We start from the raw sequence: 27951 nt of genomic DNA, 5'->3' as shown, positions 1-27951 counted from the left end.
GCTCCAAATTCAAGATGGCGGCTGTTTAATGAAGTTTTAAGCTCTAAAACCATGCAATATGAGTATATATGGTATGGGGAAGATGTCCGGACTCCGGAGTTCAAAAAAGGCGACTAGAATATCCAAGATGGCGATCTAAAATCTAAGATGGTGTCCCAAAATTCAAGATGGCGACTGTTTGATGGAGTTTTAAGCACGAGTTGGTGGCTTTTTTCAAGAGTTTAAGGCTCATCCATCGAAAGCCAGATAAACGATGTGATTTCTGGCGCCATGACATGGATTTTTGCTATGAAAGTGCGATATTCACCAACATATCACTTGAGTTTTGTTAAAATGGGGTTTCGAAGGCACGAGAAGGGCGCCATCACTGCTAGGTAGATTAATTAGGGTTTTTTATATGATGTCAAATGTATTTGTTTCATACATTTGTCGAGTTAAACCGGGTTATTTCAGTTGCCTCATTGCTGAGCACTTCCCCAACGCTTTGTTGGACTGCGAATTGCATCCTTCAATTAATCTAGTAGAGGTTATCAAAATCTTAACAAATGTCTAGATAGGTTAAACAAATAAACGTACATTATCAGGAAATATAATCATCATTCGCGGTCGGAGGGAGTTCAGTGCGATAAGTCAACTACTTCAACCTCCATCATGAGATTTTCATCTATTGTTCTGCTATTCTTCGGCTTGATCATCAGTAAGTGACTGGAAAACAAAGCCCAAGTCCAAAAATTTAAACGATTCATTCAATTGTTCAACAGCAACCCACGCCAAAAGCATCCTCAATATTCCAATCGGCGAAGCAGATGAATCCCAAGATGAATCCTCACCGATGGAAGATATTCAGTTCTTCCTCGGTCAACTTCAACCTATCTGTTACAACAGGACCGGCTCCAATGATACGTACAAAGCCATAGCTTCCCATTTTTATGCACTGCCAATCTGTGTGCTGATGAATTTGGACCTCAAGGATTTTGTGGAAGATGCAGAGCGCTTGAACTCCGTCACTCGACATTATTTCTTTCCCAAGTACTGTCCCAAGCTTCGCAGTACCTTACAATGCGTTGAACCTCTATTAAGAGAAATGCGCAAATGTGGCGATGAGGATGACGTCTTTGTATTGAGAGCTGTAAGTCACGCCTTGCCAGAGATAATCGATTTGATATGTGACAAGAATGGAGATATTCTGTTTGGTAAGTTCTACATAAATTCAGTGTAATATCCATTATAACGCTATTCAAATTCTTCATTTTGGCAACCCAGTGGAAAATACGGACTACAACACGTGCCTAAATGGTATAACCGATTATTTCACCCAATGCAATGCAACATTTTCGAATGCAACCTATGCGATGGATTCCTCCAATTACGGTCCGGAACAGTGCGAAGAGCTAGTGAACTTTCGAAAGTGCTTGGAGAATAAAATGAACCTTTGCAATGGACCCCGACTGATGGATGTGTTCGATGTGCTCTACCGGGCAATGGTCAGTGCTAGTCCGTGCAGTAATGTGAGTGACTGTTCATTATTTTGTAGCATTTTTTAGCTTCATGTCTTCATCTATTTTAGTTCATTATTCTACCTGGTCAGAAGGAGGACAATGCTGGTGAAGATGATGGATCTCCAATTCGTCATTTCTGATATGTTTGTTGAGTGGCTACAACATTAACTTTCTTTTGACTCTCATGACATACAAATCTTCTCACTCATATATTTAAAACTGTGTGTTCATTTGCAGCTGTATGATCTTATGAAAATCACATTTTTATCAGGACTTAAAAACGGGATTGCTTGCCTAATGTCCACACAGCTGAAAATTACACCTTACGTATACAAAAATATTGGTCCTTTTTTAAATATTGATTTTTACTATATCTGAACCGTTAGTGTTCCGGACGCGGTTCCGGGTGTCCCGCCGGAAGTTCCAAATATAAAAGTGAACCAAACCTATGCATGCGACGCATCAAATCGCGGCTTTTTCTATAACTTGATGAACGGTAAGCAGGAACATAGTCTCAAACCATATCTGAACCGGTAATGTTCCTGAACCGATTCCGGGTGTCCCGCTTGAAAGGCAAAATATAACAGTGAACAAAACTCATACATGCGAAACATTGAATAGCGGCTTTTTCGATAACCTGATGAAAGGTAAGCAGGAAAATATTCTCAGACTATATTTGGACCGGTAGTGTTCCTGAACCGGTTCCGGGTGTCCCGCCGGAAGTGGCCAGATATAAAAGTGAACCAAACCCATATATGCGACGCATCAAATCGCAACTCTTTAGGTGACCTGGTGGACTGTTAGCAATCAATAGTTTCACACCATATTTGCAGGGCTGTTACACGTGGCGCGGATTTTGCGTTTTTCGCGGGTTTTGCGTTTCGCGCGGATTTCGCGCGTTTTTGCTAATTTCGGCGCGGATTTTGCGGAAATCGTTTTCAAATGCACTTATTTACATTAAATATTTGGACATGATGCTCAAATGTCACAATCAGTAAAAAGTAATGAACATTTTCAAATTAGAGTTATGGGGCTGGGCTTTCTTGGTGATACTGAAAGCTGTTTTTTTATGGAAATTGTCAAAAGAGGCCTACAGGATATTTTGGAGAAACATTTGGTTGAATTTTGTAGTCACATTGAGATTCTATTATTTCATAAAAAAAAACATTGGTTTTGTAGACTGTATGTGTCGTGAGAATCAATCTAATTGGTTTTCTGACACAGTATGTCGTTAAAATTCAGATATTCCTGAAAAACAAAATACAGATAAGACGTCCTGAAGACTTTTTTGATTGCATTCTTAGAAAATTCCACGTATTAAAGCTTGGAAAAACTCTAGTGATTTTTTTAACATGCAGGACTTTTTTCATTCACTATGGATAAGTTTAACGGAGTTCACGGAATTCCTGAATCAGTTATTTGTGGAGTTTATGTAGAATCGATTTTTTTGCTAAAATTCTGGTAGAATTATCCTAAAAATACGTAAACTTCTGTTGTAAAATTTCTCTTTGATTTTCAGTCGGAACACTCGTTTTGAGGAGAGTTGCGTGAACGATTATTAAAGGGTTCCCTAGTAACCATTAGCACTATATTTCGCCACTTTTGGCTCACAGGGCTATTAAGTGGCCAAAATAGCGCATGTCAGCTCCTTAATAGCATTATATTCGCCTCCAGGTGAATTATAGTGCCTCGTGGTTACTTGGGTTTCTTGATAGAATTTTTTGAGGATTTTTTTGCAGAATACTTGTAAAAATCGTTGAAGTTTTCGGAATCCTAACTTGTTAAACTCTTAACTGAATTTCCAGACAGTTTTTTTTAAATACGTTTTATAAATATATCTCTTGAAAGTAAAGTTCATTGGTGATAAAATCAATGAATTCCACTAGTATGACTCTATTTGTATCTTTATAAAATAAGTTTCTGTAGAAAATAATCTATGAAATTCTTAAGAAATTTCTGATAATTTTCTTTCGATTCTCTCGAACGATCTTTCGGTATTTACTAGATTTTATTCCAGGATTTCTACCATAACGCTGGTTATAAATTGTTTCAAAACATTCGCCAAGAATGCTCCCTTTTCGGAATCCTAGAGATCAGGAAAACCTATTCTCGTTAAATTGCAGATACACTGATTGATAAACAATCAAAGAACGATTGATTCAAAACTTTTTATTTCAATAAAAAGAACTACCCTGTTTGCGATATTTTTCAATTAGAGACGAACCAGCCAAGGGCTGAAAGTCTCTCTAATAAAGACAAATCAATCAATCAATATTTTTCAATTCTTGTTTAATGTATAAGTTGCGTCTAAAGTTTAAATTTATTTTTCAGTAGAAATGCTCTTCATTTGGAGTACATCAAAAGCCTGGCTTTTTATGGGCTTCAGTCATCAAAACCATATGTTTTTGTACTGGCGCGGTTTTCAAATGGCTTGGCGCGGATTTTGCAGTTTCCAAATCGACGCTTTTGTAACAGCCCTGTATTTGGGACAAACGGTAATGTTCCGGAATCGTTTCCGGGTGTCGCGCCGGAAGCGGTCGAATGTAAAAGAGAACCAAACCAATACTCGCAGCACATCAAATGGCTTTTTAGGTAATCTGATCAACGGCCTTAGATCACACTAAGGACTACCGGTAGTGTTCCACAAATCAAACATTAAATCCCTTTTTTTCAGTAACCTAATGAACGGATAATAAGAAAATAGACACAGTCCACACAAGTTACTACCGGTAGTGTAACTGGCTCCGTGTGTCCCGCCAGAAGTGGTCAAATGTTAAAGTGATCCAAACCCATACATGCGATACATCAAATCGCAGCTTTTTGGGTAACCTGATGAACAGTTAGTAATGAAATAGTCTCTACATCTGGGACAACCGGTAGTGTCATTGAATCGGGTCCGGGTGTCCCGCTGGAAGTTATCAAATGTAACAGTGAATCAAACCCATGCAAATGGCACATCAAAGTGCGGCTTTTTCGATAACCTTTTGAAGGTTAATAATAACATAGTCTCAGACCGTACTGCTAGTGTTTTGGAACCAGTTCCAGTTGTCCTGCCGAAAGTGGCCATATGTAAATGTTAACTAAACCCATGTATACGACACAATAAATCGTGGTTTTTCGATTACCTGATTAACGGTTAGCATGAGAATAGACTCAGACCACATTTAAAACTACCGGTCGTGTTCCGGAATTGCGTCCGGGTGTCCCGCTGAAAGCATTGGTAGCTTTGACGGTATTGCGAAAACGAACAAAATCAACGCAAGCAATAGCCATGTGTAAGAGAACAAAAACCTAAAAAACCAAAGCGATCTCATCGAATCACACCATTTTAGATTCCTGAGCAAATCAAGAAATTATATCGGGCATCTTTCCGTGAATATCTTCCATTTCTTTCGAGATTTCTCCAGTTTTTTTTTCTGGTATTCCCTCAGAGGTTTCAATCTAGGCATTGTACACTGAATTGCTTCTGCGATTTCTCCAAATATTTCAAAATGAAACCCAAGGAACTTCATAATATTATTCCAGAACATTTCATCTACGGTTCCTCCTGAATGCGCATGTGGGATTTCTCTAGGAACTCTTCAGGGGTTCCTTCTTGGATTCATGCAAGAGTTTCTTGTGGAAGTCCTTCAAACAATCTCTGCAATTCCATTAAACTTGCTTATGGGCTTCTTCAATATTTTTTACTAGGATGCATCCAAAAATTCCACTCTAACTTCCACTAGGAATTACTTTACGAATATCTCCATGATTTTTCTGAGATTCCTACAGCAATTTCCGTGAAAATTCCTAGACAAATTACTAAGAAATTTTTTGACTGAATTCCTGCGGTCGTTTTGTATTGTAGCTAGAGAAATTCTTGGAGCACCTTTCCGAAGGAAATTTCCGAGGAAATCCCTGAAGAAATTCATACAAAATGATGAGATTCCTGGGGACATTGAATTACCGTAGAAATGTCTGAAGTTTCTGGAGAAATTGCTGGAGGATGTTTTGTGGAAATTCGTGGGGAAATTTCTAAAGAAATTCCTGAGGAAATTTGGCAATGGAAATCCTGGGGAATTTTCCGAAGGAATCTCTCGTAGATTGGTGAAGGATTTTTTTGGAAAATACCTGGAGAAGTTCCTGGGAAATATCCTGGAAAATACTGAGATAATTCTGAAAGAATCCCTTTCAATTTCTTTATGAAAACCTTGAAGGAGTTCCTGGGGAAATATATAAAGAAATACCAGAGGAAAATTCTAGACGAATTCATGCCGAAATTCCTGGGAAATTCTTGGAGGAGTTCCTGGGAAATTTTCTGGAGGAATTCATGAGGAAATTTGTGAAGCAATTGCTAGAGGAATTTCTGAAATATTTCCTATAGAAATTCTGAATAAATTGGAGGAAGCCTTGTAATAATTTAAATGGACATTCTCGAATGAATCTCTATGGAATTCTTGAAGGAATTTCTGGGGATATTCATAAAGAAACTCTTGGAGAAATTTCTTAAACAATTACTGGAATTTTTTGTAGGCAATTTGGGATAGGGGAGAGGAGTAATTTTAGAAATTATTTCTGAAGAATTTTCCGAAAAAGTTCTTGAAAAAAATCCTCAGGAAATTTATGAAGAAAGTTCTTTGAAAATGTCTAGTGGAATTCCTGGTGAAATCCCTAGAGCTATCCTGAGGAAATTAATAGGACCTTCTGAAATTCATAATGGAAATCCTGGAGAAATTCCTACAGTAATTATTGAAGAAGTTTCTGAAGAAGTTTCTGGGGAAATTCCTGAAGGAGTTTCAGGGTAATTTTCTGGAGGAATTTTTCGGGATATTTCTTAAAGAATTCCTGTAGAATTTCCAGGCATATTTTTAAAAATAAATCCAGGGGAAATTTCTGAAGAAACCTTTTTGCACATTCTTGTGAGGATTTTTGGGGAAATTTCTTAATAATTCTTTAAGGAAATTTCCGAAAATTCCTGGAGGAATCTCGGAAAAACTTTTGTTATTTCTGGAAATACTCCTATAGAAATTCCTTAGAAATTTCTTGGAGAAATTCCTGAGAAACTGCCTTAAAAAATTATTGAGGCATATCAGAAAGAATTTCTTTTGAAATCCCCAATAGAAATCATGAGGAAATTCCTGAAGGATTTTCTGGGAAATACATGAAGGCATTACTGGAGCACCTCCTGAGGAAATTTTCGACTGAATTGCTGGAGAAATTCTCGGAGGAGCTCCTGGGGAAATTTCTTAAAGAATTCCAAGGAAAATTTTCAGAGCAACTCCTGAAAATTTTTCGTAGAAAATTAATCTCAGAAGAGGATAAGTGCCAGCCGCTATCGGGGGACAGAGCAGCTGACGAAAAATTGCAAATGCCGGGGCTGGGATCAAACCCAAGAGCATGCACATATGAAGTGAACGTGTGATCACTACGCCACGGGCACCAGCAAATCCGACAGAATTCATGAGAAAGTTTTAGGAGCAGATTCTAGATAATGTTGTGACATAAATCCTGGGGGAATTCCTGGATGAATCAGTGGAGAATTCTTGGAGGTATTTCTAGGAAATTTCTTGGAGGAATATCTGAAAAACTTCCTGAAACAAATTCCTTGGAAAATTCAAAAATAAATCTTTTTGATACATATTATTAATGGAAATTCTAAGGAAATTGCTAGAGGAATTACAGAGGAAACTTCTGAATAAGTTTCTGAAGAAGTCCTGGAGCAAATTCTTGGAAAACTTCTGGAGAAATATCTAGAAAAATTCCTGGGGATATTTATGACAGAATATTTGGGGGATATTTATGACAGAATATTTGGAGAAAAAATTAAAAAATCCAGAATATAAAATCTGAGTAAAGCTCAATTGAAGACTTGGAGGATTACTAGAAGAAATCCTGAATTTATGTAATATTCCCAGAAGAAATTCTTAGACATGTCTTGCAGTAGTCCCATGAAAAACAACTTAAAAAAATGCCAGAAGTAATTCTTGAAGGAATCGCAGCAGAAGTAATTGGGGGAATTCCGGAAAGAATTTCCGGAAGAATCCCGAAAGGAATTTCCGAAGGAGTCCCTGAGCGGATATCCAGAAAGAATTCATTAGAGAGTTTCTAGAGAAATGTATGAGGGAGTTCCTAGAGAAATTCGTGAGGGAAATCCTGGAAGAATCTGTGTAGGAAATCCTAGAAGAATCCCAGAGGAAGTTTCTAGATGAATCCCTGAGGGAGTTCCTAAAGGAATTCCTGAGCGAGTTCCTAGAGGAATTCCTAATGCAGTTCCTGGAGACATCACTGAAAGAGTTCCTAAAGGAATCCCTGAGGAATTCCTAAAAGAATCTTCGAGGAAATTCCTAGAGCAATCTCTGACGAAAATTTCCAGAAGAACCCCTTAAGGAATTCATGAAGAAATCCCTGAGAGAGTTTTCAACGGAATTTCTGAAGGAGTTCCTAGAAGAATGACTGAGGACGTTCCTATAAGAATCCCTGAGGGAGTTCCTAGAGGTATCTGGCAGATAGAGCTGTCGCGTCGGAGCCAATCCGATTGGAGCCAATTAAACTAGACAGTTCGATAGATCTTGAAGATGAGGAGAGTATGCACGCAACCGGCAGATTCTAATACAATGCGGTTTGAAACATATACAAATATTGTATTAAGGCTTTGCAAATACAAAAATTGGTAGGTGGCAGTATACCAAAAATTGTATTGGCTTCCTAGAATCTGGAAAAGGAAAATTTCGCATGTGTGCGTGTGCTCTGTCGCATTGGTTTCTCTTTATTTGTTATATTTTTAGACTGGTCATGGCAGCAACGGAGGCATCAATTACCAAAACATGTTTAAAAAGAAATACGGGCGGCGGCGGGAATTGAACCGAGACACTATAATGGTGATTCACAGTACCCTGCGCTCCAACCAGCACGGCTACAACTGCACATGGATAGACGAGAGGCTGAAAGCCATCATTAACAACACAAACTTGGCTTGGTGATGGAAGCAGTGTTGGGAATACTCACTTGCAAGAGTGATACTCACTTGCTTCTATCTCAGTCCTGGAGCATGCTATCAAAAAATAATGTTTGAAGGGCTTTTAGATTGTAGTATAATCTAAAAGTTTGCCGAATAAAGTAAACGTCGCAGACGCATACCAAAGTTGTGAGAGAGCTGTGAGTACGAGGTGAGTAAAATTCGTTTAATTTATACTCACCTTGTGCTCACAGCTCTCTCGCGGTTTTGGTATGCGTCTGCGACCTCTACTTTGTTCGGCAAACTTTTAGATTAAACTACAATCTGAAAGCCCTTCAAACATCATTTTTGGTTTGCATGCTTCTGGACTGAGATAGAAGCAAGTGAGTATGACTTTTCGCAAGTGAGTATTCCCAACACTGGATGGAAGTGATACAGCCACCACACTGCACAATGGGCCCAGAGCCGTATTAAAATGAATTTACCTTAATACCACAACGATGGGCACACTTACCCTATTTACCTCTACAATATCCAACGGATGGAAACTATCGAATTATTGGGACCGTAAACACCATCTCTTCACGGTAGGAATCATCATTCAGACCGTTCTAACGCAGGTGAGCAACAACAACAAAACAGCTGATGGCTTCGTAAGGTGGTGTGAGTGGCGTATGCGTGCGCATCGATCTGTCATCTCTCGATCGCGCATGCGCAATGAGCCTCTGCACGAATCTGGCGTACTGCTCACTCCCACAGAAAAATTGAAAACAGTTCGCACAGTAAAAGTCAAATGTGACTTTTACTGTGCGCGCTGTTTTCAAATTTTCTGTGGGAGTGAGCAGGACAGGGCAAATTCGTGCAGAGGCTCATACTCAGAATTATCAGAGACTGGGAACGTACTCGCGATTTCTAGAAGGCTGGACTCCAGAACATTAGGGTGATGGATTTATTCAGTTATAAAATAGGTACGATCAATATCTGCAATATCTCAAACGAAACGAAGATGGATGCGTTGCGATCCTTTATACGTTCTGCGGATCTAGACGTAGTTTTTTTTGGCAAGAAGTTCAAAATGAACAGTTGTTTGTCCCAGGCTTCACGTTAATTTTCAATGTTGACTTTCAACAACGAGGTACAGCGATTGCAGTACGAGATCGGTTCCGGGTCATTTGGCCGAACGCCATTTGGCCGAATGCCGTTTGGCCGAAAGCCATTTGGCCGAAAGGGTCATTTGGCCGAATGCCATTTGGCCGAATGCCGTTTGGCCGAAAATAAATGATGAACTTAAGTGACCATGTCACTATTCCTCGCATCAGTATAACTCGAAAGAACAGCCTATGATTCAAAGAAGGAAAAATCTTTGATAAAATATTGACAGACTCAACGCCAACTCATCCCTGAATGTCAAAACTAGAAAGAATAGCCTATGATTAAAAGAAGGAAATATTTCAGATGATCATATTGGTAGTTGGAATGTGAGAAACTTCCTCTGAATTCTTTTGAACATAATTCGGCCAAACGGCATTCGGCCAAATGGCCGGACACCACGAGATCAGTTTAATATACATCATATAGAAAAAAGCCTAGACAATCGAATAGTATCGGTAAGGATAGGACAAGTCACATTTATCAATATTTATGCACCGTCGGGGGCTCTTTTGCGAACTTCAAGGGAGGAATTCTTCAACCTTTCCGTAGCGCACTATCTGCGTCACTCAACGGAGTACGTTGTGCTAGGCGGCGATTTTAATGCAGTAGTCAACCAGAAAGATGCAACAGGAACCAGCAGTATAAGTCCAATGTGTAAAAGGCTTATGACGGCGGCACAGTTATTAGACACATGGGAAATACTAAATGGCAACAGAGTTGAATATTCCTACATTAGATCAAATACTGCATCACGACTCGACCGAATTTTGATTTCGAATTCAATGAGATCCCAAATTCGAACCACGAACTTTGCTGTGACATCGTTTGCTGACCATAAGGCATACATGGCGACTTCAGCCTCAAATTCTCGATAACGATGAAATACTGCATGAATTATCTAGAAAGTGGACATACTGGGTACGAGCAAAAAGCTATTACTCCAGCTGGATGGAATGGTGGGTGGCCTACGCGAAACCTAAGCTAATTTCCTTCTTTAAATGGAAAACATCGATTGTTCATCGTGAGTTTCGAGATGCGATGGAGCTATATCGATCATTCTTGAAAGACGCCTATGAAAATTATTTTGAAAATCCTGAGCAGTTAAAGACCGTCAATCACATCAAAGGTCAAATGCTTAGTCTTCAACGGAAGTTTTCATCACATTTTCGGAAAAGTAACGAGACGTTTATTTCTGGCGAGTCAACAACGTTGTTCCACGTGGCACAAATACAAGGGAAAAGGAAGAAAAGTACCATATCAGTGATTGCGGGAGAACAAGGAGAAATTCGTGACCAGTCCCAGATCAGCTGCACAATTAGATCCTACTTCGAGAGTCTATATACTGCAGCTGAATTCAATGCAAGTTCGAACAGCTATCTTCCCACCAGGAAAATTCCAGAGAACAATTTGGCGAATGAAAATCTTATGCAACCAACAACACCAGGTGAAGTTTTGGCTGCCATCAAAGGTAGCTGTTCTCGAAAATCTCCTGGAGTAGATGGCCTGCCAAAAGAGTTTTATCTTAAGGCTTGGCAAATCATCAAATTCGAGTTCACAAATGTCATCAATGATGCTCTACAAGGCAATTCTGTGAAACAATTTCACGACGGAATAATCGTTCTTGTAAAAAAGAAGGGAAACGACCAAAGTGTTCATGGATATCGCCCGCTATCACTATTGAACGTCGACTTCAAGCTCCTTTCTAGAATATTGAAGCAGAGACTACAGGATCTACTACCATTAGTACTGTCAAAGGACCAGAAATGTTCAAATGGAAAACGCAGTATCTACGAAGCAACATGTGGGATTTTTGACAAACTGTGTCAACTGAAACACCAGCGAAACAATGCGTTACTGTTGTCATTTGATCTAGATCATGCTTTCGACAGAGTCTCCCATCAATTCCTACAGCAAACATTATTGGGAATGAATTTCAATCCACAATTTGTGGATCTTCTTGTGTCAATATGGAACAGATCATTTTCTAGAATTTTGATAAATGGACATTTGTCACAAGAGTTTCAAATATCTCGATCTGTGCGGCAAGGGGATCCTCTGTCCATGGCCCTATTCGTCATCTACTTGCAACCGCTACTTAACGCAATTGCTCGGAAATTTCCCAGTGCCGTAATCAAAGCATACGCAGATGATATTTCCATGTTTCTAGAAGATGAACGAGCGCTTGTCGAAGTCGTGGACTTGTTTGAGGATTTCGGGATAGTTTCTGGTGCTATTTTGAATAAACGGAAAACGAAGGCAATGATGATTGGAAACGTAAATTTGACAGCAGAAACGGAGTGGCTCAATATCGGCAACTTTGTGAACATCCTTGGGGTACAGTTTGGAGAAAATCTGAAGCAAGCCCAAAAGCTTAATTGGCAGAATGTTCTAAATGGATTACGATCGCGACTGTGGTGTCATCATCCGAGGAAGCTGAACTTGATACAGAAGACGATTCTGATGAACACCTAATATTACTTCAAAAGTTTGGTATATAGCTTCAAATCTACCAATCACCAGGGGATTCACCAACAAGATTAGGACGGAAATTGGTAAATTCATCTGGCATGGTCAGACCTTGCAGAGAGTAGCGTTTGCCAATTTAGTCTTACCCAAGAACCGTGGGGGGCTGAATCTTCATTGTCCGGAACTGAAAGCAAAAGCACTTTTGGTGAATCGCTTGCTTTGTCTTTCTCCCCAGCTTCCTTTTTTGAGCAGCTTCTTGGAGAATCGAAACATACCAATACCACCAATAATGTTCAGCCACATTGAATTAGTGTTTGCAGAAATTCAGCAGCTCCCAGATATAATCATCAATTCACCATCGTCGCAAGGAATATATCATAATACTTTGGCATTGCTGCCAGATCCTGGTTTTGTGGCAGCGGAACAGCGTGACTGGAAACTGGTCTTCAAACACATACACAGTAAATCACTCTCTTCATATCAACGTTCCAATTGGTTCATGGTTGTGCACTCCAAAATAAAACACCGAGAGCTTCACTACCGCAGAGGCACAATCGATAACCCTTATTGTGAAGTTTGTCCTTTAGAACCGGAAACAGTAGTGCATAAACTGTTCAGGTGTCAACGTGTGAGAGATATTTGGAGATATCAGAGAAGAGAACTTTTGAGTAAAGAACCTAGGTTAGTCAGGTTGGAACCCGAAGAATTTATGTATCCAACGCTTAGAAACATAAGTCGAGCTTCCAAGCAGTTTATACTTAGTGCACTAGCAACATTTTATAGCTATATAATAGAAACTCCAGACAACGAAATAGGTTTAGCAAATTTTGTATTTTACATCAATGTTAACAATTAATTAGACGAAATATAAGGTTTTACAAAAAATCACTGTATTTGTATATGTTTCAAACCGCATTGTATTAGAATCTGCCGATCTCCGGTTGCGTGTATACTTACTCTTATTATCTTAATGTTTAGTTGAGTCATCCAATGAAAATGTAAACTGTGGTAGATGCATCGATTTTGGCCAGCCTTCTCTATTGAGACCATAATGTATTATGTAGTTATTAGTATTATTATTTTTCGTTTGAAATATTATTTTCCCTTAGTCTGGCCAATACCGGTGTCCGCACACTATTTTTTTCATGTAATATAATTTTATTTCGCTTACCCATCTGATTTAAAATCTTTTGACCTTTCATGAAATTTCATTTGTATCAACTGGATTGTTCGGCTCTAAATCGATATACTGCAATTCAAATGTGAGAGATAAAACCTTAATTAACAAGCTTCATACAATTATGCATGTTCGCTTACCTTTGCACATGAACTGGCTTTCATCAACGGTTTGTAGAAAACATCTGCCAATTCGATAATACCGGATGCTTTACAGATGTCGAGTTTCTGCGCAACGCAACTGCGGAATTCTCTCAACTCGTAACATTGCTCTTCGTTGAGTTTGGACAAATGCATCGTCTCGGTGGAGTTGGAGATCTTACCGGCACATTCCACAGCGTAGTCTTCAAACCTTGTCACGCACATACTGTATTCTGGACGATCAAGTCCTAAAATTCCAAAGACCATATATTACTATTTTGAGTCATATCGGGCACAACCGCTTGAAATTACTGAAGAAAATTTCGCCATGATCCTTGCAGATCAGATTTAACGCTTCCGGGACCATGTTGAACATGATGTCCCAAATCGCCAACTCCTCTCCATCCCAACACTTCCGGAGCAAATCGAACAACGGATTAACACACTGCAAGGACTGGTTCAGCTGCGGACAATAGGTATCGAAATATTGAACCCGATTTGAGTCGTTCAGTTCATCGAAACCACTGATGAGCCCGTCCAAATCCAAATGACCAGCGAAGCACATCGGTGCAAACGTGAACCCGGCCACCAACTTTTCGAACGTTTCCGACGATCCCGTTCGCTGCAGACATTGCCTTTCGAGTGACTCGATCACCTCCATAGTCTCTTCGGAAGATGAGGAGGTGGGTGATCCATCCACTGCAGATGCTGCTGAATGGGAGAAGAGAATCAGATGTCAGCGACATTCAAATTTCCGAAATTTCTAATGTAACCTACCGTAAATGGCCACTGCCAGCGTAACCAGTATCAACCTCGCGGACATGTTTTCTGAACTGAATCGATCGGTCTCTACACGTTCGAAGACAGTTCTGTTTTCAAGCCCATTTACTGATAGACGAACAGCGCAACTGTTGTAAACCACAGTTTACACATTTGACTCAAACGACACAGCGGCGAGTGGTGGATCGGTCGTTTTTGTTATTAACGCTGGTCCCTTTTCTGTTTGCTCTTGATAAAGTGGATTGAAGATTATAAACCGTACGGAAGCAGTTCAATTGGTTCGTGCTCGCTCATGACGGACACAGGTCAGCATGTCAATTCTGTTGAGTGATTATTCATAGAAAAATACAGATCCGTATTATTTTATTTAGTTGTGATGTATATGCTTTACATGGTGAAATATGCAAAAAAAATGATTTTGGGATTCCCAATGTTTTCAAGAATTGTGCTATCAATTAGAGCCAAACTGATCAGCTTAGGGTGAAGTTGAATCACAATTGGGCTTTTTTTTTTCTTTCTAAAAAAACCCTTTTTATGAAGCTGGTCACAACTTTGTGTCCAGTCATTAAGGACACACCTCTTGAAATCCCGCTTCAACAGTACATCAGAACTTCAGACGCACAAATCTCAAGAAGCAAGCTTCAAACAACAGTGCATTTTATTATTCTGTTCTTGCTCACTTGTAATTAGTTTCAAATAAGAAGATCAGATGCGCTGATTTTGTTTACGAAGAGATTTGTGCGGTCGAAATCGTGAGTAGGTGCCAAAGTTGGCCATTTTGGGATTCTAACGAGTCTGTCCTTAAATCTCTGAAGTTCACACTACAAGTCTGAACGTGCTATCAACAAGAAACATGTCATCACGACAGTGAACGTAGATGAGACCATTGGCGGTGGCAAAGGGGGGCGAGGGGGGGCACTTGACCCCCCTAACTCTAAATTTCCGTTCAAATTTCACTAGATACGCCAAAAAATGTTTCAGAAAAATTAACAAAATAAATAGAATCATTTTGGCGCCAGCTAATTTCACTAGATACGCCAAAAAATGTTTCAAAAAAATTAACAAAATAAATAGAATCATTTTGGTGCCAGCAAAAATTCACTTCACTTCACTGAACTGAACTGAAGATATTTATATATAGGGACTCAGACGTTCTTTGAACTTATTCTGGTAAGGCATGTTTCTCTAGCGATAGCATGATCGCTTTTGCATAGGGTAATAGCAGTTTCACTCTTTCGCGTTGGCACTATAACAGACGTTTTAAGGTTGGAGTATGATTTCTTTTGAGTTGAACTTTGCCTACTATTTGGCGTTTTCTTATCAGGTTTTTGCTGCACTCTAGGCCATGCTGCATTTCAGATGAAGCATTCACCAGCATTGTGCAAAAAATAAAAAACGATTTTTTGCTCAAAATCATAAAACCGATCATGTTACTGTATTTCTTTCACTATTCAATGCACTGTTAATACCATTTCACTTAAATAATAAGAGAAGAAAAAATCCAGTTGCGAATTAGGAAATTTCTTTCAATTGGTTAACAATTACTTCGCTGATAGTTCAACATTAAAAACAAATCGATGTCCAAAATCGTGTAACTTGCATCTAACATTTGGCTACCGTAAAACAGGATATCTTTGATAATGCGGAAAACGTTGATTGTGCGGGAGGTATTGTATTTCGAATCTCATAACATAGATTATGTCAATCAGTTAAGCAAAAAGCATACGTAGCTCAAAATAATACATATGAAGAGCCATCTCAGAGGTTTTTTGATGCAAATCAAGTTTATATGAAAGTTTTTAGACAAAAAAAAATTGTAGATATTTTTGTCATTTATCATCGCCTTTAAACAATCTGCTCTAAAACTGCTTTTTGAGTATTTTTTCAAAGAATGGCCACTTATTCTCGGTAGATCAAGCATAGTAAAATCCAAATACGTCCCTGAATCTCTTAGCGAAGCGTGTTTTACGAATTGAAAGCAATTTTGCGAATTGGAACAGAAACCCCCATACACCGATAAATGCCTAAAAGTATGCAATGCCCTTGGATTTTCATCTAGTTTAACCGTTATGTGGCCGGCAAACTTTTTGCTTTTTTCTACACCGTGTATTTTAAATGGGTGCTGGGTACCCGGGTACCCTGCCGGCCACATAAGGGTTAAACTGTTGTGTTCAAAATGTGTTACAAAATCCAATCAATCAGAACTCAGCATGATCAAATGTTTATGAACTGTAAACATTATATTGTTTCTCAGATAATGGTTCTTGATAGCTAAATTCACCGAGTTTTAATCAGTACTTCGCAAACGTACATAAGTATACAGCGAAAAATGAAATTATCTGGACAGGCAACATTTTCTCATTTAAAAAAAATGGTCAACTATTTGTAACTTTTCATTAAGTGCATACAAAAATCACAATTTTGTACTGTAAGTTGATCATCTAGTCCACGGGTTCCCAACCGGTGGTCCGCGGCCCCCTGGGGGGCCGTGAAGCCAGTCTAGGGGGGCCGCGATGTTACCAAAAAACTGTTAAATTTTTATTCTATTTTGTGTAAATTATACCAATTTTTAATTTTGTATACCGCCATCCCCAAAAGCCACAACTTGAACAACAAATGTTCAGTATAAAACGCCTTCAGAAGAAAAATTTTCGGCTGCGCCGCTATTTTTCAGCTTCAACTCAAATTGAATATTCATGACATAATTTTTACGAAATGTGAATGTCGAATAAAAAAAGTATCATTGATCGTCGAAAATCCCTCAGTCCCAAAATTTCTGGCTACGTCACTGTACGAAAAAAACTCGGTTTCGTTCATTTAAATCATATTGTTTTACTTAAAAAAAATTTGATTGAGCCGCAGATGTTTTGACAATTCTTAAAGGGTCGCCACCTCAAAACGGTTGGGAAGATTTTGAAGTAAATTCTTAATCGTGTCTTCAACTTAAATCAATAGAAAGGATCTGATTGATCTAATTATCGATATTTAGAAGAATGTGTTCTTTTTAGTTCTTCGGAACAAGACATAAAGCACAGTGCCTGTCCAAATTACATACATATCCATTGTCAAAATTATATTTTTTACCCTATTCCTCCAAGAATTCCTCCTGGAATTTTTAAGAAATTCTTTCAAAGTTTGCTTCAGAAATTAGTACATGTATTACTTCAGAAATTTCTGAAGGAATTCTTTCAGGGATTCTATTAAAGTATCCTCCAGCAATTTTTCTCCAGGATTATTTCGATTAGTTCTTGTTGGAATTCCTCAAGGGGTTTCTCAAGGAATTCCTTCAGTTATTCCTCCAGAGATTTCTCAAAAATGCCGTTCCGGCAGACATTTCTTTACAGTTTCTTGTAGGATTACACCTAGAAATTCCATCAGAACTATCTCTAGAGATTTCTGCAGGAGACCGTTCACAGATTCTTTCAGCGATTCCTATATGAATTTTTCTAAGGAGATTTTTTTTCTCCAGTGATTCTTTCAGGTATTCGGGTGGGTCGGGATGGTTGGGGGGTGGATTGATACCATCAAGAATTGCTCCAGAGATTCCCTCAGGCATTTCTTCCAAAATTCCTCCACGAGTTATTTTTCTAGCAGTTCCTCGAGGGATTTCTCCAAAGTTTCTTTAGGTATTCATACAAAGACTGCTTCATAAATTCATTTTAGAATTTATTCAGACCTTTCTTCAGGAAATCTTCAGGAGTTTTTACAGGGCTTTATTCCTTGGCATTTGTTCAAGGAATATTTCTAGGAGTAGCTGCAGAGGGTTCTTCAGTTCTTCCAGGCATTTTTTAGAGTTTCCTTCAAAATATTCTTTACCTTCAGAAATTTTCATAGCGATTCCTTGAAGAAGTCCACTAGAGCTTTTGTGTTCAAAAATTTCAGCAGGATTTTCACACATATCTAGAGAAATTGTACAAGAAATTCTTCAAAGCATTTCTTTTGAGGTATTTCCACAAGTTCTTTCAGGATTTACTTCAGAAATTTCTCCAGGGATTTCTTCAGAAATCCATAAAAAATGTCCTTTTTGGAGGAAACTCCTCCAGAAATTCCTTAAGAAATATCTTCAGAAATTTCTTCATAAACTCCACCAAGAGTGTTTCCTTGGAATTATTTCCAGAATCCCTCCAGAAGTTTATCATGACTTTTTTTAGGAATTCCTTTAAAGATATCTCAGGGAATTCCTTTGGGTCCCCCAATGATTATTTCAAGAATTTATGTCATTTCATATTTTTTTCTAAAACTTCTTCTAGAAATCTCCACGGGTATCTTCTGGAGTTCTTTCATGGATTCAGAAAATCCTTAAGCGGGATTCCTTAAGAAATTCTAGAACTCCTCCAGTATTTTTTTGTGAAGTTTCTGGATGAACTGCTGAAAAAACATCTCTGGAGGAATCTTTGTATGAGTCACGGGAGATATTTCTGATGGAATCGCAGGAACAATTTTAGAAAGAACCATTGTAGGGGTTTCTACAAGAATCCCTGAAGGAATTTCTCAAGGATATGCTAAAGGAACTCTTGGAGGAATTTCCGCAGGATTTTTAAAGGTATTTCTAGGAGGTATTTCTAGGAGAATTTTACGAAGAAAAATCCAAGGAACAACTTTTACTGATATTCCTAAAGAAATCCTTAAAAAACTGAAAAAGTCTCTGGAGATATTTCCGAAAAAAAAAAATCCCTAAAGAAATTTCAAAAGGAATCCATGGAGGAATTACTAAGAGAATGCATGAAGTAATTTTTGAAAAAATGTCCAGTCTAATTCCAGTAAAAATCCTTGAAGGTTTTTGAAGGAATTCCAGGAAAAGTCCTGAATGAATCTCAGGAGGAATACCTGAGGGAAATTTCTGAAGGAATAACAAGGAAAACTTCCTGGAAAACGCTTGTTGGAACTCCAAGAAGAATTTATTGAGAAACTCTAGAAGAGTTCGTGAAGAAATCCTTCAATAGAGTACCAGGAGGATTTTTTTTAAATATTCCTGGAGAAAGCCGAAAAATCTCATGAATAATTTCCAATTGAATTTCTATTGAAATGGCAAGTAAATATTTCTGGAAATTGTCTGAATCCGTGGAAAATTTTCTAAAGGTATCCTTGGAGGAAACGCTGGAAGAATTTCAGAAGAAATATACAGAGGAATACTGGAACGCAAAAATCTCTGTATGAATTTCTGCAGGAATCGCTGGATCAATTCCCGCTAGAATCACTGGAGTTAATAATGCAAGAATCTCTGCGGGAATTCTTGTTCGTTTTTCTGGATGAACCGCTGAAGTAATTTCTGGAGACTTTAATGCGGATGTTTCCAATGGAATCCTTGGGGAAATTCCCGAGGAAATCTCTGGAGGAGTTCGTGAAGAAATCCTGTATGAGTTCCTGTAGGAATCACCGAAATATTTTCTGAAACAATCTTTAAAAGAACTTCAGAATGCGAAGATGAACCAGCATAGGGCTGGAATTTTCAATAATAAAAAAAATTAAACTTCTGGATTCGCTGGACAAACTTCTGATTCCTTCAGAGGGATTTTCTAAAGGATTTTCTAAAGTCTTCTATCTGAAGCAATCCCAGGCGAAGTTTCAGAAGGAATCCATGGGAAATTTCCTAAACAAATTCTTGGATAAATTTCTGAAGAAATTTTTAAGGGCATATCTGAAGGGCATATCTGGAGAAATTTTTTAATGAATCCATTCAGCTAGAACAATTTTTGAAAGGGTCCTTTGATTCTCTATGAATGAATCCTGGAGTAATTTCTGAAGATATCCATAGTGCAATTTTGTAAGGAATCCATAGAAGGTGTTCTAAAAAAAAATCTCTGGAGAGATTTCTGAAAGAATCCCTGGAAAAAATTCTAAAGGAAACTTTGGTGGAAATGTATTATGAATCTCGGGAAAAAAAATAAAGGGAACTCAGAAGGATGTTCTGAAGAAATTCTTCGTGAAATTTCTGGAGGAATTCTGAACTTTGGAATTTCTGAAAGAAATTACTTGAACTATGTTTGAAGTAATCCGTGGATGATTGTCCGAAAGAATCTCAGGAGAGATTTTTGAAAGAGTCCATGGAGCAGTTTTTTGGAAGCTTATGGAGCTCTGGAGGAATTTCTGTAGCAGTTCATGGATGATTTTTTAAAAGAATCCCCGGAGAACCTTCTGAAGGAATCCGTGCAAGATTTTTTGAAGGAAATCATTAAAGGATTTTCTAGAGCAATCCATGGTAAAATTTCGAATGGAATCCATGGGAGGATTTATGGCAGAGTTCTTTGTTTTTTTAGTTCTTAATTTTTTGATGAATCTTTTGGGAATTTCAGAGAAATTTCTGAATGAATTTATGTATTTACTAAAGGAATTCCTGAAATAATTCTTAAAGAAATTCTCAGAGAAATCTCAAAAGGAATCCCTGGCATAATTTCCTATGATTTCATGGAATACTTTCTTAAGGAATCACTGGAGGAATTTCTGAAGAAAACCATGTAAAATTTTCAGAAGGAATTTTTGAAGAAATTCGTGAATGGTTTTCTAAATGAATCCTTCGAGAAATTTCTGGAGAAAGCTCTCGAAAAATTTCTGAAGGAATTCTGATAAAGTTTATGGAGGATTTTTTTTTCTAAAATAAACTGTTAAGAAATTTTTGCAGTTTCTAATTGAATTTCCAAAGAAATTTCCGAATGATTGCTTAATAGATTTCATGGAACCATTATTGAAGGAATCCCAGAAAGCATTTTCAAAGGAATTCGTGAGGGAATTTCTGAAGAAATATCTAGAAGAATTTATGAAGACATCGGAGGACGAATTTTTGAAATAAACCCAGGGAGTAGTCCCAATATCACAGAGATTTTTGTTTTGCAAATATGAGGGCGCAAAAATTATCAATTATCAAATAGGCGATTTTCTTATATTCAGGAGAAGCAATTTCCAATATCATAAAGAATATACTTTAACGTATGGAGGCACAAAAGTTGTAATATTTATTCACATCAATAATTACTCAAAGTGTGTGAGGGCGTAGAATAGTTCGAAAAATCATTTTATTAAATTCAAGAAGGCGGAATAAAATGTTTCTTCATACTGGAAAAAAAGATTTTTCTTACAATATGGGGAAGCAAAATATTTTGAAAAATGACCGTGTAACTTTTCCTAAATTTATGAGGGCGCTCAAAAGGATTTTTTTCTTTCCCCAATGGGGGCGCAAAATAAAATATCAAAAAGGAAATTTTTCTCATGTGGACACAGAATTATCAATCAAATAGGCGATTATCTTGCAGCAACAAGAAGGGAAGAAACATTCATTAAAAAAAAGTATAGGCGGCTTTCTAACATTAAATAGGAAGTAGGTAAGGTATAGTGATAATATTGATAATGATAAATGGAGAAGTTGCTCCACAAAGGCTTTTTATGTTTATAAGAGAACAAACGAAATATATCTTGAGTTAAATTATGTTTGGACGACAGGATTGGTTAACTTTTTACAATAAGCATATTTTCATTCTTGGCTGTTTTTTTTTATTTTTCTTAAGAGCTGGTTACTCAGTGATTAGCTTGGTGTAAACTCTATGACACCACTGGTAATGCAAACCATGTTTGTTTCTTATATACTAAATTGTGTACATCAGGGGTATCCGGATTATTTTAGAATTGGAATCTCCGCCAAAAAATAGTCGAAATCCAAAATTTTATAATCATCGGAGCCTGGGAAGTATTTTTAAAATACATTTAACGTTTGTATGGAGAAATTTTTTTGTTCGGGCTGAACTATCATTTTATTGATTGAACTGTCATTCTATCCACAGAAATTAAAATTGTTTTGTTAATTTAACCATCAAAACAAAGGTATTGGAACTCAATAAAATTAAGTTATACACAGAAAAATGAGCTCTTTCGATATGGCAATATAGAAAATAGCAATATGGTATTCACTAAACAACCCAATTGCCAGTTGCATATTGAAATATGAAATCTTCTGAATGCACTGATATGAAACATTGTTGAATATAATAAAAAAATATTTTAGTGACGCGATAGAAAATAACATTAATTTGGAAAGTTTCGAAACTTGGTTTAATATCAACAAATGCCAGTCTATTAAAACGCAAAAATATGATATTGCAAAATGTTTACTGTTTGCGCAAAATAGTCTATGAAACTTTTGATCAACATTATAGCACACAGAGATTAATTTTTGGATATGTAAAAAAAAAAACAAGTCGGAATGTTAAACGTCTTAAGTAAGCGCCACCATGATGCGATAGTATTTAAAAAGCACAATTTGTACCAACTAATGACTATGACCAACATTGTGCCACCGCCAAATTATGAACCGAATTCCTTTGCACACTAATGTGTAAAGTGTCGAAAATAAGTTACCTAACTAACTAACTTTCCCATGATTTAAGCTCTTTTAATATGTCTCTTGCCGCCAAATTACTATAACACTGGATACGCCAAATAATCGCTGCCCCCCCATTATCAGGATCCTGGCTCCGCTACTGGATGAGACTCATACTTCCTCTACGAATTCGACCTTCGAAATAGCACTGACAATTAAAAAAAAAAGACGAATAAAATAATCCATGTGAGACTAGGAACATTATTTGACACAGTTGATAAATTGTTTTGCCTTTGAAAATTCAGAATCTTAAAAGACAAGTAGATTTTATTTTCAAAAACACTCCTTGGAATACTCTTTTGAAACGTGTTCATAAGGGTATCCGGTAATTAGGCCGAATAGGTTGTTAGGCCAAAATTCTAATTTTCTTCATAGATGATTACACCGACAATAATTTCTGATAAATTATCTGAATTTTTCACTCAGTATCCCAGAAACTCTCTTAACGTACTCACCAAACGTAAAATTTTCAGAAAAATGGCATGTCCTGACATAAAATTTCAACCAGATATACTCTACACGGCTTCTCCACTTATGTTCGTGAGCAATATGAGGGTTTTATGGTGTTTTTTCTGGGCACTATCAAAGTTATACCAAAATGAAAATGTGACTTTTGTTCGATCTACCAATTACAATTGTAAATACACTCCAACCTTATTTTACGTCCGTTTATTTTACGCCGGATTGATTTACGTCCACTTTTTTACGTCCAAAATTTAGATTAACGTCCATTTCAATCATTGCTCTAAACCTTTAATAGTTTTCTAAATATACATATGTAATGTTCAGAAAAGTTCGAAAGGCCAACAAAGGCCAACCAGTGGAAGCTCCTGATATAATTATTTCTTATGTTAGATGGCAACACTGTTCAAAAAAAAATCATATATTGTTGAATATATACATTACATATGAATGTATGCGATATAAAAGATTCTTCAGCATAATTTAAGTAGACGTCAAACATTGTTTCAAGTTGCATAGAATAAAACGAAGTTTTTTTTTTAAGCTGGCAACACTGCTGAACTGTAAATAAAAATTATAATTCATTACAATTGGGATGGTGTCCATGTTCGTTGTAGTTTGAAGTAACGTAACACAATATCAGCAAGTCAACTAGATTTACCTTGTTTACTTGTCTTTGTAAAATTTGGTTCTTCAAAAAAATCTCTGCATCTGGCAACACTGCATAATGGTAAACATCGATCAACACGATTTTGAGATTATACATCGAATTCGATTGTTCAGTAAAGATTATGTAGGAGCCAAGTGGCATCTTTGGCGTCTTTTTAAAATACATAAATTGTTGACGTCATTTAATAACACATAATTTTTGCACTAGCTGGCAACACTGGTCATGTAGATTCAAACAAGGGTGCGACCATTCATTTGCAAAGATTTACATTCATTTGCTATCATTTCAGTTCAGAAGCATGCTATCAAAAAACAATGTATGGATTAATTTAACCTTGTAGTTTTATCTGAAAGTTTGCCGATTAACATTGGGGTCGCAAACGTATACCAAAGTCGTGAGCGAGCTGTGAAGGCAACTCTCCACGGGGTGAATGTAAATTATATTCACGCTGTGGAAAGTTGCCTTCACAGCTCGCTCACGACTTTGGTATGCGTGTGCGACCCCAATGTTATTGGTCGCACCCTTGGATTCAAATATAGCTCAATATCACAGATCCGGTGTGAGATAGGCCATTCGAATGTTCGACAATGTTATAGTGCACCTCAAGTGCAGTACATTGTTTCACGTTTAGACACAAAAAATATATTATTTCTGGCAACACTGGTCATACAGATTCTAATATAGCTCAATATTTCTGATATAGTGTGAGATAGGCAATTCGAATGTTCGACAATGTAATAGTGCACCTCAAGTGCAATACATCGTTTCACGTTGGTGGGAAAAATATATTATTGCTGGCAACACTGATCATACAGATTCAAATATTGCTCTATATCTCTGATATGGTGTGAGATAGGCTATTCGAATGTTTGACAATGTTATAGTGCACCTCAAGTGCAGTACATTGTTTCACGTCGGGACAAAAAATAATATTATTGCTGGCAACACTGATCATACAGATTCAAATATAGCTCTATATCTCTGATATGGAGAGATATGCAATTCGAATGTTCGACAATGTTATAGTGCACCACAAGTGCAGTACATTATTTCACGTTGGGGTACAAAGATTATATTATTGCTGGCAACACTGATCATACACATTCAAATATAGCTCAACATCTCTGATATGGTGTGAGATAGGCAATTCGAATGTTCGACAACGTTAGAGTGCACCTCAAGTACAGTACATTGTTTCACGTTGGGACAAAAAAAAATTGCTGGCTACACTGGTCATACAGATTCAAATATAGCTCAATATCTCTGATTATAGTGTGAGATAGACAATTTGAATGTTCGACAATGTGCACTCTTACCTTAAGTGAAGCACATTGTTTCACGTTGGGACAAAAAAATAATATTGCTGTCAACACTGGTCATGCATATTTAAACAAAGCTCAATACAGTTCCGACTCGATCATCCAGATGACTCCAAAAAAATCACCACGGATAATCGAGCAATACTTTTTTTTCTTTTATTGTTAATGTCCTACAATCAAAAACAGTTCAATAAACATAGAATACAAATAGTGTGATGTTATAGTACTTAAATTCAACGGCTAACAATATTGTTATAATATATTTTGAGAATTGAGTTTCAGCTGAAAAATCTGCATAATAAAATTAATTCTTGTTATATTTTAAATTTCCTATATCTTTTGACATGTTGCCATCTCTAAAATTGTGCAAACAAAGCAAACAATTATTTAATCGCCGGATAAGAATAATGGTGGCATTTTTGCAAGATAATTGAATCACGAATAATCGGGCTCCCGGATAATCGAGTTCGATCTGAATGTCAGATCCGGTATTAGGCAAATCGAATCTGCAACAAAGTTATAGTACGTCGTTTCACATTGTGGCACAAAAACATGTTATCTCTGGAGGGAATCCTAGATTCCTCAGAAAAAAAATTAAAGGCATCCCGGAAATACTCCTGAAATCTCATGAAGGAATGCCGAGATGAAGTACTGGACAAATTAGCAGAAAATCATGATGGAAGAATATCTGAAGGTTTACCGGAAGAAGAATACATAATGAAAAATTCCTGAGTAACCTTTGCAGGAATCCTGAAAAAAAAAAACCTGGAGAATGTTTCGGATGAATATTTGAAAAAAAAAATTAAAATAATCCTTGGAAATGGATTTCTGCTTGATCCACGGGAATCCCTTGGAGGCACTAAAGACGCAATCCTTGGAGGAAACGTGAAAAACATTCCTGGTGGGTTCCCGAAATAATCTTTCAAGAATTCTCAAGAGAGTTCTTAATTCTTGGAAGGAATATACAAAATAATTTAAAAAATATGAAATGAAACCATGGACAAATACCTTTAGGATTTATGGAAAAATAATGAAAATATCGTGATTCCCTGGAAAAATCCTCTAAGTTCAATACTGTGGAAGTGCTCATGAAACAAACACGTGAACACGTGAAACATCAAATAATACAAATACGGCTGCCCCAATGGCCGGCTTGAACCCCTACTGACGTTTTCATGAGCACTTATCTTGAAAATTCGTAAACAAATGCGTCTGATTTGGATTATCTGCCTATTTTTACAAGTGAGCAAAGCCAGGATAAACAAATGCAGCGTGGTTCAATGCTTCGTTCATCAGATTTGTGCCTTAAAAATTTGTATGCAAAATTGAAATGAGATTTCTTGATGTTTCCCCTTAACTGATTTCAGAAAGGTGTTTTCAAGATTATTATATCGTTGAGGCATTTAACCCAAGTAACCACGAAGCCGTATATACGTGCATCAATTTTGCCATATATTCATAATTAAAATTGTGAATATAATGCTGCATCACTTTATACACCTCATTGAAGCAATATTAAAGTCGAAAAGGGCCCCACTAAAATCAAATTAGTGCCAAATATTGCAGCACGCTAACAGCCATTGCTAAAGTAACATAAATGCATGTGCTGTACATTTGCATTTGCACATGCTTGATACGTGCAACACGAAAAACCAAAACAAAAATCTATTTTAGCACCGTTTCGTTATCGACGGTACTGATGCCCCCACACATGAATGTTTTAACAATTATTTTTTTGTCGCCGGGTCGGGAGTCGAACCAGAAGTGTTGAAGACCGCTAGATGAGTTCCATACGCGCTATCGCCTTGGACCGTTTCTGCTGCTGTGATAACAACAGATATTTTATTAACTAAAAGGAAACTGTTCTTATGTCTCAATCATTGCAGTAGAGGGCAAAACGACTATGTCATATGTAACAGAATACAGTAATTTATCACATTCAGATAAATTACTGATAAATACATAATGCATTTTAAAAGATATTTAATCAATGTAAGAAAATAAAACCTCGATTAAAACACCCTTCGCACACTGATCATATGCTAATTGTGGATTCCATCATTATTGGCATGTGATAGCAGCCTACAGAAAAAAGAAAAGGTCATCTCTAAAAATGTTTTGCTGTAGTCGATCGGTGGATCAAACGGCCAACTGACAAACTTAATGTTGGTCGGGAGTCGAACCAAAAATGTTGAAGACCGCCAGAGTTGACTGTAAAGTTGTTCAATCTTCTTGATTTCATTTGTTTACCATTAGAGTCAAGCTTTTATAATTGCATTATTAGAGCCAACTTTGCTAGTTTGTACATTGCATTTATTCAGTTTTTGCAGTGTTGATTTATTGAATTATCTTATATCACCTTTTAATTAACCCTAATGTAAAGAAAATGCAATGCATCATTACGTTGATAATGCCAATCTAATGGATTATTGCATGACAAGTGGGGAATTACTGCATTTCGCATTGCAAAGGTTGATATTCAGTCTAATTTGTGCAATGATATAATGCTTGTGGTTACTTGGGAATACATTCGGAAGAATGTTACATTGGGGCGACTGACTTTCGGCCATTTGTCATTCGGGCGCTTGGAATTCGGGAGAATGTGACATAACCAATTGATGGATCACTAGAATGTTCTTGTCCTTCTGAACAACTTTGCCGAAGACAATACTTTTCTATATGCTTTGGATCACGAGATAACGAAGTCTATTTACTTGAAAACTAGCGCCACCTAGCGGCAAAATCGCCAACTAATTTATGAATAATAAGAATGATCTTGTCCTTTTGAACAACTTTGGTGAAGACGACACATTTCTATATTCTTTCGATCCCGAGATAGAGAAGTTTTAAATTTTACTTGGAACTTAGCGCCCCTAAGCGGTGAAAATGACCAACTAATTAATTAATGATTAGAATGTTCTTGTGCTTCTGAACAACTTTGCCGAAGACGAGACATTTCTATCTGCTTCGATGCCGAGATAAAG

At 37.2% G+C, this 27951-nt stretch overlaps 3 protein-coding genes across 9 annotated transcripts in view; 2 read left to right on the top strand and 1 right to left on the bottom strand.

Moving 5' to 3' along the window:
* LOC109407819 (ribonuclease P protein subunit p25-like protein) overlaps window positions 1–27951 on the top strand; it is a 606744-nt gene that overhangs the window by 222428 nt on the left and 356365 nt on the right. The window lies entirely within an intron of this gene.
* Window positions 36–7268, top strand: LOC134288724 (uncharacterized). Its single transcript, XM_062854463.1, has 4 exons — window positions 36–697; window positions 762–1193; window positions 1264–1508; window positions 1568–7268. The coding sequence occupies exons 1-4, from the start codon at window positions 652–654 to the stop codon at window positions 1637–1639; spliced, it is 795 nt and encodes a 264-aa protein (XP_062710447.1). The 5' UTR covers window positions 36–651; the 3' UTR covers window positions 1640–7268.
* Window positions 13189–14302, bottom strand: LOC109407823 (uncharacterized). 2 transcript variants are annotated; one of them, XM_019680987.3, is made up of 4 exons: window positions 14146–14302; window positions 13681–14079; window positions 13369–13616; window positions 13189–13300 (listed from the first exon to the last, which is right to left on the bottom strand). In XM_019680987.3, the coding sequence occupies exons 1-4, from the start codon at window positions 14189–14191 to the stop codon at window positions 13250–13252; spliced, it is 744 nt and encodes a 247-aa protein (XP_019536532.2). In that variant the 5' UTR covers window positions 14192–14302; the 3' UTR covers window positions 13189–13249. The 2 variants fall into 2 exon arrangements, with proteins under 2 accessions (XP_019536532.2, XP_062710446.1); XM_062854462.1 differs by having other exon boundaries at window positions 13681–14076; window positions 14146–14301.

This window comes from Aedes albopictus, chromosome 2 (assembly GCF_035046485.1).
Source record: "Aedes albopictus strain Foshan chromosome 2, AalbF5, whole genome shotgun sequence".
Classification (NCBI taxonomy): domain Eukaryota; kingdom Metazoa; phylum Arthropoda; class Insecta; order Diptera; family Culicidae; genus Aedes; species Aedes albopictus.
The sequence above is the reverse complement of the archived record's forward strand: the minus strand, read 5'-3'. Positions and strand labels throughout refer to the sequence as shown.

Bases quoted from the DNA above. Each gene is read 5' to 3' on its own strand.
- LOC134288724 (XM_062854463.1), top strand. From the start codon at position 652: ATGAGATTTTCATCTATTGTTCTGCTATTCTTCGGCTTGATCATCA. The intron at 698-761 runs GTAAGTGACTGG...ATTGTTCAACAG, and splicing joins ATTCTTCGGCTTGATCATCA to CAACCCACGCCAAAAGCATC. The intron at 1,509-1,567 runs GTGAGTGACTGT...CATCTATTTTAG, and splicing joins GTGCTAGTCCGTGCAGTAAT to TTCATTATTCTACCTGGTCA.
- LOC109407823 (XM_019680987.3), bottom strand. From the start codon at position 14,191: ATGTCCGCGAGGTTGATACTGGTTACGCTGGCAGTGGCCATTTACG. The intron at 13,617-13,680 runs GTAATTTCAAGC...TTGGAATTTTAG, and splicing joins TCATGGCGAAATTTTCTTCA to GACTTGATCGTCCAGAATAC. The intron at 13,301-13,368 runs GTAAGCGAACAT...TTTGAATTGCAG, and splicing joins AAGCCAGTTCATGTGCAAAG to TATATCGATTTAGAGCCGAA.